The 9287-nt window shown below is 51.9% G+C and overlaps 1 protein-coding gene across 1 annotated transcript; it reads right to left on the bottom strand.

Moving 5' to 3' along the window:
• Positions 1 to 2305: 2305 nt before the first annotated feature.
• Positions 2306 to 7334, bottom strand: LOC123078202 (probable anion transporter 1, chloroplastic). Its single transcript, XM_044500616.1, has 10 exons — positions 6769 to 7334; positions 6557 to 6664; positions 6261 to 6416; positions 4100 to 4315; positions 3807 to 4016; positions 3585 to 3722; positions 3343 to 3444; positions 3187 to 3252; positions 2993 to 3077; positions 2306 to 2908 (listed from the first exon to the last, which is right to left on the bottom strand). Exons 1-10 carry the CDS (start codon positions 7156 to 7158, stop codon positions 2811 to 2813), a joined length of 1569 nt encoding a protein of 522 aa, XP_044356551.1. The 5' UTR covers positions 7159 to 7334; the 3' UTR covers positions 2306 to 2810.
• Between the last annotated feature and the right edge of the window lie 1953 nt (positions 7335 to 9287).

Below are 9287 nucleotides of genomic sequence, written 5' to 3'. Positions count from 1 at the left end.
GGTATCTCAATACCTAGTTCAATCTCGTTACCGGCAAGTCTCTTTACTCGTTCCGTAATACATCATCCCACAACTAACTCATTAGTTGCAATGCTTGCAAGGCTTAAGTGAGTGCATTACCGAGAGGGCCCAGAGATACCTCTCCGACAATCGGAGTGACAAATCCTAATCTCGAAATACGCCAACCCAACAAGTACCTTCGGAGACACCTGTAGAGCACCTTTATAATCACCCAGTTACGTTGTGACGTTTGGTAGCACACAAAGTGTTCCTCCGGTAAACGGGAGTTGCATAATCTCATAGTCATAGGAACATGTATAAGTCATGAAGAAAGCAATAGCAACATACTAAACGATCGAGTGCTAAGCTAACGGAATGGGTCAAGTAATTCACATCATTCTCCTAATGATGTGATCCCGTTAATCAAATGACAACTCATGTCTATGGCTAGGAAACATAACCATCTTTGATCAACGAGCTAGTCAAGTAGAGGCATACTAGTGACACTCTGTTTGTCTATGTATTCACACATGTTCATGTTTCCGGTTAATACAATTCTAGCATGAATAATAAACATTTATCATGATATAAGGAAATAAATGATAACTTTATTATTGCCTCTAGGGCATATTTCCTTCAGCGGATGCTCTCTCCCGCAAATGCATGCTTGTCACCCAACTTGAATTGAATGTCATTGGCTTCGAGCACATAAAAGACTTGTATGCCATGATCGTACTTTTGCTATTTCTTATGCCAAATGTTTGACGCGTACATCTTGGGAATGCTATTACATCAAAGATGATTATCTTATGAGAGCTAACTAACTATGTATCCCCGAGTCTTCTCCTCATTTGTTACTTTTGCAAGAATCTCATGGAGGAGGACTTACGGGACACTTTGGACGCGACAAGACATTAGCTACCTCTCCAAGAACTACTTTTGGCCCAAGATGCTCCGCGACGTCTCTCGCTACACCAACCGATGCTCTACATGTCCCAAAGCTAAGTCTAAAGCTCAATCCCATGGTCTATATATGCCATTTCCTATTCTGTATCACCCATGGAATCCCCCTCCAAGTCGCGAAAGATCGTCCCCTAGGGTTCCACCCTACATCAGCATCCCTACACCTAACTCCATGACGCTTCCTTGCGCCCGCGGCTCCACATGCGGTTACCTCTACACAAGCGACCTGACCCGACATCGACATCAATCTGCAATACCTCGTGAACACATGCCCGTGGGAGAAGAACGTCACCGCCTACCCGACGCCGCCAGGCAGGCACCACAGCCACCGTGTCACAACATCCCCGCCCGAAAGCTAAGGGGGATGTCGTCGACCGCAACTCAAGTCGCCCCGCAACCCGCACTGACCATAAGGCAGGAACCAAATCTGTCGCTTGGGTCACGCACCACCCACCACCTTGCAACACCGTCCACTACAGCAGCCGACAGCCAGGGCGGAGCAGGCCGCTCGCGACCCATGCCGCCCTCAACCCACGCCGCACGACGGCCCACTGGTGGCAAATCCAGGCAGATCTGGCCAGAGGCCGGCCGCATGCTTCCACCTAAGGAAGAAGTCTTCGCAGCAGCCGCACCACCAGCTAGATCTAGGGCGCCGCCACACCACCAACAAGATCTTGGGCGCCGTTGTGCCGCCCACTCGCCTTCGTGCAGCTGGACCCCGTGACAACCCAACCTCTCCACCCGCGAAATCATCCCAAGCTAGCCCTTGGATCAAGCGGAGAGGAAAGAGGCCCCGCCGCCACCTACGTCGATTGGGCTTTGCCTGACGGCGCCTTGTGATGGCGGTGGGGGAGAAGTACCAGGAGGAGAGGGGAGAGAGGCGACGAGCAAGAGTTGCCCCGGGTCGCTCGCGGGGGCGACGCGTGAGAGGACGAGGACGAGCCTAACCCTAGCCACCGGTTCTGTCACCCCTATGAATACACGCACGCACACCCTACGCCTATAAGCACCTTAGTGATATTGAGCGGTCACAACATCTTTAGATTTGACGAAGCCACCACATGCGTTTCGTTGACACATCTTTAGATTTGACGAAGCCACCACATGCGTTTCGTTGACACAACATCTTTAGATTTGACGAAGCCACCACATGCGTTTCGTTGACACAACATCTTTAGATTTGACGAAGCCACCACAGGCGTTTCGTAGTCAACGAGAATATCTCCTCCCATTAAACGAACATTGTCGTGAAGCTTGAATGCGAGCATCAGTGCCAAGTCTAGGACTTGAATTATGATGGGCTGGTTCCACCACAAAAAACCTGAACATCTGAGCGTTCACAGGATGAAACAGAGTTGCACTTCCTCATTTAAACATACATGCTACAAAAGTTGTATAGATCAAAGTGAGTGTTAAATACTCATCAAATGTTCAGTGCATCCATGTTTATGATCCTGAAATAATCAGGAAACAAAACTAGACTATGATGATATGTCACAGAAGTGAGTTATTCCAAAAAGAAAAAGAAAAGAGGCTTACAGGTCAAAAACACTATGCGTGTATGACAGAATATGTACAGGATACCTATAATCACTCGCACACTACACATCCCTATACAACCGGCCGCTGCGCGTTCCTGTGCTCAATTCATGCTCCGTTTCAAAATTAAGATCCTGAATTATGTGCAGCTGTTGCTTGCTGGTACATATTAGATCTGGCAGTCTGTTGTTTGCTTCTTTCTTTCCTCCCAGGAGTTGGAGCAGTGCATGCAGAATGAATTGTGTCCACCCAGGGCAGTATCTACTACTAGCAGGGATGAGTCGTTAACCAGAAGCGGGCTATACATATCAATCAATGATTTTCTCGCCCGTTGAAAATAAATTCCATATCACAGTTCCAACAAGATAAAGAGTTACAGACAATTTGAAGACATCGTCCCAAGAACCTGCATTTTTGTTTGAAGGATGAGACGTGCAAATTGACAGTGTAATATGTTACGTAGCGTAAAGAGTTTAGGATCAGGGCAGACCGTGCTGCAAGATGTATCCAGTTGCTGCTGTGCCAAATACACCAGCTAGAACCCCAGCTGTGTTGGAGAGACCAAGTAGTACACCCTGCAAGACAGGAAGTTCATCACCTTTTGGTAGCATATATTCAGTACGACTTTACAGAACATCTAAGATTATAGTCCACTGAAATATTATGCTATAGTCAGATGATTACGGCGTATCGAGGACCGATATCTTGATGATTGGAGTATAGACCAGACTGAGAAAATGCATCACTTCCCTGACATTTGGAAAAAGATTCAGATATAAAACAGAGTTGCTCTATACGAAGAAAATATTATCAACGACAAGAAGTAAAAGGGAGCCTCACCTGGCTACAAGCCATGCACAAAACTGCCAGTGCTGGTGAATCGATATGGCTCAGTTGACTGAGAAAAAAGGCTGGCCCTAAGAAACCAATTGATTGCATGATCTGCAACAGGTGGACGTGCATAGGGTAACAATATTGATGACATCTTTCTTTAGTACAAGTTCAAAAACTGGATCCTGGTTATCTTAGCCCCATACATCACTGGGGAATATAAACTCAGAATATCAAAGTGTTTAATTTACCTTGCGAACCGTTGTCACTGATGTTCCTCTACTAACAAGTGTGTCTGCAATCCAACCACCAACATTTGCAGAAATCGCCATTGTTAGCCAGGGAAGGACGCAGAAAAGGCTGGACTCCGTGAGGTTGAATTTCAAAACCTATTTTATATTAAGTTTGTCTTTATAAAGAAAGGGGTTTGCAGTTCATGATGCTCAATTAGGTAACAACGATGTTGATGATACCTGGTTGTAGTACGTAGGCATCCATGTGAGCAAGATAAAAGTTCCCCAGTTATGGCAAAAGTGGCAAGCTATAAGTGCCCAAACAGGCGGTTTTGACAATATTACTCCCCATGGAATTGTTGTAACAGGCTCTCCTGATGTGGTTTCACTAATGATAAGCTTCTTTTCTTCAGCACTAATCCCCGGATCCTCAAGTGGAGTACTATAAGCCTTTTAAGATAACAGACAACAAATTCAGACATGACGAAAACAAAAGCAGAGAAGTTACACAGTAATTCACAACACCGAAGTACCTTGGCCGCCCATGTCGCGAACCAGACAGTCCCGAGAGAGCCGAAGGAATAGAAGACTGATGGCCACCCAAACTTGTATATCAGGAATGGCGAAAATGCGAGTCCTGTCACTGACCCTAGGTACATCCCACTATATACAAGAGCCAATGATCTGCTCCTCTCTGATACAGGAACCCATTTTGAAAGTATATTATTCATTGCAGGCATGGCAACCCCCTGTTGCAAGAATTTATATTTTGTCATGTCCATGATGCACCGGTGTATGAAGAACATCAACTACAACTTTGTTTGCCTTTCTTCTCCTATTATATAATTTGGCCCTTCCCCCAGTTGGCTTATTCTCTACGTTTAAAGCAATATTTGAACCTAAGATCTGGTACCCCTTATTTTATCACACTAACTTCACAGCAAATTCAGACAGGACGACAACTAAATCAAGAAATGCATGCAATGATATCACTTCGGGAAGCACTTGAGCAGTCCAAAAACTATTTCATTGTACTGATTTACTTCCTCTCCTCTCCTCCCCTCCCCCCTGTCGCCCCCCGCACGGGCGACCGAGGGGCTCCACCCCTAGCCGCCGGGTCTCCGCCCCTTCCTCTCCCTCCCCTCTGTTGCCGCTGGTGGTAGGCGCCGGGCTTAGCCCGTGCGTACGCCGGCGGCGGCAGAGGCACTCCTCCCTCTCACGGGTCAAAGGGTGACGCGGGGCTCCCTGGCTCGAGGGTGTGACCCCGATCTGGGCTGCGGTGGCGCCAATCTGGTTCATGGCGGCCCAGATCTGGACTTCGGCGGTGTGGTGGCTGGCCAGCGTCCTATCGGCGGCTGTGGTGTCAGTGCTGGCGCTGCTCCTCCCGATCTAGGGCGGAGGGCCTTGGATCCGGGGCGGCGGCCCCGAGGTTGGCCTCCCTGTCTGGTGGCGCGGCGGGGCGGGCGGGCTGCCGGGGATCGGGTCGGATGGCCGGTGATCCACCGGGGGGTTGGTGCCGCAGCAACGGCATCGAGCTGCTTCTTCCTCCAATACTTGCATCATGCACTCCGTCGTAACGGACATGGCTGCGCTGCTTGCCAGGCACCGGGTGGGCGGAGCGGGAGGTGGGGATTCGAATTGGGATAATTCCCTGGTCGGCTCCTGCCGGCCGCGACGGGGACGACGCCCGAGGGTGCCGTTTCTCTTCCTGGAGACGTCGTTCGGGTCCGCCCTACCTTTTCCCACTCCACGGTTTCTCGGGTGAAAACCCTAGGGCGGCGACGGCACTCATGGCCTCGTGTCCTTCTTGAAGGTGTCGTCGACAGAGCTAAGTGGTCGTGGGCAGCTGCAATTGGCATGCCCCTCTCCCTCCAGGAGGCATCTGCTTCGGGGGAAACCCTGGATCTGGGTCTCCCAGATCGGATGATGACGGAAACTATGGTGTCGTTCTCTCTCTTGAGGGCATCGTTTTGGAGCCGGTGCTGATTGGAAGGGCCAAGAGGTGGAGCGGGGTTTCATCTTCCGCATCGATGACGGCAGGTCTCAGTGGCGTGGCGCGGTGCAGGCTCGGCGTCCGATGCGGGTTGACGGACTCGCGCAGGAGGGCGACGCTGTCTGACGTCGTGGTGGCGTCGATGGCAGAGAGGCCTAGTAAGGTCGATGCATCAGTTCTTCTCTGAGGATGGATCGATGGAAGTTGGAGGTGATGGCCCTTGCAGCGTGCGGTGCTCACTGGGAGTGTGCCGGACAGGTGTGTGACCCAGTCTAGGTAGTGGTTTGGATGAGGCATCCGGCTTTAGACTTTGGTGCGATGTCTGTTTGGTATTAGGCTCAGACATTCAGCACCCCTTCATCAAGGGATAGGAGTAGCAACAGGCGTTGCCAAGATGATGGCTTCAGGCTTATTGATGTATTACCTTGTAAGGTCTTTGGGAATAATTAATAATATGGCTGCATGCATCGTCCAGATGCAGAGGCGAGGGTGCATCCTCCTTTTGAAAATAAAAAAACTTGAGCAGTCCAAACACCACACCAAACGGTTAAGTAGTGCAAATTACCAAAGGCAAACTGGAAGACACAGAATGCACCAAATGTTCAACTTCACCATGAAATTAGGAACAGCATTCTATGACTCAAAGTCACAGTGCTACAGTGACGTAGCTTTGTACAGTAAGGATGATTATCAAGGCTTACCTCTCCAATTCCCATAAAAGCACGCACAACAAGGAGAAATGGCAAGCCTAGCTTTGCCGCCACAGGCGTAAGAGCTGTGGCGACTGACCACCAAATCACCCCGAAACCAAGAACAGTCTTCCCCCCAACTTTGTCTGCCCATATCCCTCCTGCTATCTGCAATGACAATGGTGTTAGATACTAGTACTACCCAAGGGGAGGAGTAAATTGCGGATCTTCCATGAATCTTAGATACAGAGTGTGTGCATGTTCAGTATGAACCAATCAATGGTTGCTCCCCGGTCTGAACCACTGACCTGAGTTAGGAGGTAGCCCCAAAAGAAGGACGACTGGATGAGGCCGACGGTTTGCGGGTTCCAGCCGTACTCCGCGGACATGGGCATGATGGCAATGCTCATGTTTACCTGCAAATTAATAGCAACCATTGCTGGAGGTTCAGTAGCTATGGATGTCGGTGGTGAGGAGTGAGGAGGTGGGGGAAGCAGCCCAGCTAGGGGTGCGCACGTACGCGGTCCATGTTGCAGAGGAGGAAGGCGGAGAAGCAGAGGAAGACAATGGCCCAGCGCTTGGGGAACTGCCCCTGCTCCTCCTCCCCGGGCTCGGCGTCCTCCAGCAGCAGCTTCTTTATCGAGTCCAGCAGCTCCACGCCGCTGCCCTCCCCCTGTTCGGCATCCGCGTGCAGCGGCTTATCCCCGTCCCTGCGCGATGGCGGGGTGTCCGGCTGGACGTCTGCCCCGCGGAGCGCTCGCCTCCGGACTCGAACGCGAACTCCTTTGTTCGCGAGGAGCCTTGGCCCGGCTCTCTGGGACGGCGAGCCGCCGTCGACGAAGCAGCGGTGCGACGGCGGGCCGCCGCTCCGGCACTGGGCGGAGAGGGAGAGCGGGAGCAGGCGGAGCATGGCGCCTGGGAGGAGGCCTGTGCACGGACGTGGCCTCTCGCTTGCGTGCTCGATCGGCTCGGCGCAGATGCTAGCTAGCTAGATTTTTGACTCCCCTAGTCGACGATGAGTGCGAGGGAAGCGTCGAAGTGGCCATCGTACGCGCCTGGGGCAGACGAATGGCTCTCGTTGGTCGACCACCCCGACGGGACGATTGTGTCTGGCTATAGGCTATCTGCGCACCGCAGCTCGCCATCTGGACGCTAACGTGGCATGCCATGCATGTATCATCTCATCTGCGTTGCATTTCTTCCCAGGGACACTTTTTTAAGGGACTATGTAGGTGCCCGTGCGTTGTTTTTTTTTTTTTCGAGGGAAAATAAAATTTCATTACTCAAGTAGGCCTCTCAGCCTTAACCAAGTTTACAAGAAAGTCAGGTCCTCCTGCGAACCAGACTGCCATACGTGGGGTACTACGACCATACGCGGCCAACTCATGACTCGCAGTGTTCTGCCATCGGCTACACTGCACAAATACAAGCTCTCTGGCGTGACGGCGTACTAAGCTATTAATCTCTCCAACGAGAGCGCGGTACTGTGATCTATCTGTCGTTGGTGCTGTGAGCATCGCCACCGCCTCCGCGCTATCTAACTCCACAATGGTAGGCAGCATGGTCTTATGTAGAGCAAGGTCTAAGCCTTCTCTACAAGCTGAGAGCTCCACCTCCAACGCGCTATCACATATGCGGATTTCTCTGCATGCGCTGAAGATGATATCCCCTCTGTCATCTCGAAGGATCATACCTCCGCCTGCTGCTCATGTGGCTGCAACGAAACTGCCATCGGTGTTAAGCTTGGTCCAGCCCGTGCTGGGGGGTCCAGCACGTCCGCACCCTATCCCTCTTGCTGGGTTCCGCGCGCTATGGGGTGGCGCAGACAACTATCTTCCCCTTCTCCATGTTGGCCGCCGGGTGTTGCTGAATACATAGCAGGGAATTGATGTACCCATGTAGGAAGACAAGAGGCCTCGGGCGGGGGCGGTGGTTTGTCATGGGTAATCTCATTACGAACATGCCACACTCGCCACATGATCATGAGTACCACCAGCCTCGCCGTCTCATCCAGGGGTTCCAACAGTGCAAAAAGCCACTCAGGCCCCGTGTCGCGGATAGACTCCACCTTGGGGATGTTCCAATCGAACGCCATGATACTCCAGAGCTCCCTCGCCAGTGGGGACCTGCATAGCGCGTGGAATCCGTCCTCGCGTTCAACACCACATAGGGGGCATACGTCAGTAACCTCGAGGTGTCGTGAGGCTTTGTTAGCCCAAGTAGCAAGGGAATTTGTGACAACCCTCCATGCAAACACGCGTACCTTTGGGGGAGCAGGGCACCCCCATATGATCTTCGAGATGGCGCGACGACCATCCGGTGCCCTGCTCGTGGCGGTGGCCAATGGACGCTCGCGCTCGTCCATTGCCAGGCGGTACGTGGATCGAACGGTGAAGATACCGTTTTTCTCCGGCGCCCAAGCGATGACAGCGTCAGTGACACGTGGGGATGTCTTGATGGTGGTGATGACGGCGACGTACGTCGGCAGGAAATATCGCTGAAGTAGATCGGTGCGCCAAGAACCTCCGCCATCGAGGAGCTCGGCCACCCTCCTCAGGCGGCAAGTGCCCTGCTGAGTGATGGGCTGGCGCGAGGGCTCTCGTGGCAGCCATCGGTCCCGCCATATGCGAATGTCCTGCCCATTCCCCACACGCCAAATGATGCCCTTTTTCAGGAGCTCAAGGCCGTGTTGGATAGCCTGCCAGGTCGGGGACGCATTCCCCGAGAACACCGTGTCCTCAAGATGACCATCATGGTAGTATCGGGCCTTTAATACCTGCGCACATAAACTGGTGGGTTTAGTAAGCAACCGCCAGGCCTGTCTCGCTAGGAGAGCCTGGTTAAAAAGGCGGAAATCCCTGAAGCCCAGTCCGCCCCTGCTTTTCCGTGCCTGGATCTTCGGCCAAGCCAACCAGTGTGTCTTCCTCTTTCCCTCAGAAGCGCCCCACCAGAAATTGCGAACCATTCTGTTCAGGTCATCACATACTGACATTGGGAGCTTAAAAACACCCATAATATAAGTGGGAATAGCTTGGGCAA

Source organism: Triticum aestivum, chromosome 3D (assembly GCF_018294505.1).
Source record: "Triticum aestivum cultivar Chinese Spring chromosome 3D, IWGSC CS RefSeq v2.1, whole genome shotgun sequence".
NCBI lineage: Eukaryota > Viridiplantae > Streptophyta > Magnoliopsida > Poales > Poaceae > Triticum > Triticum aestivum.
The sequence above is the reverse complement of the archived record's forward strand: the minus strand, read 5'-3'. Positions and strand labels throughout refer to the sequence as shown.

Bases quoted from the DNA above. Each gene is read 5' to 3' on its own strand.
- LOC123078202 (XM_044500616.1), bottom strand. From the start codon at position 7,158: ATGCTCCGCCTGCTCCCGCTCTCCCTCTCCGCCCAGTGCCGGAGCGGC. The intron at 3,445-3,584 runs GTAAATTAAACA...CACCTGTTGCAG, and splicing joins CAGTGACAACGGTTCGCAAG to ATCATGCAATCAATTGGTTT. The intron at 3,253-3,342 runs GTGAGGCTCCCT...TCCAAATGTCAG, and splicing joins TGTGCATGGCTTGTAGCCAG to GGAAGTGATGCATTTTCTCA.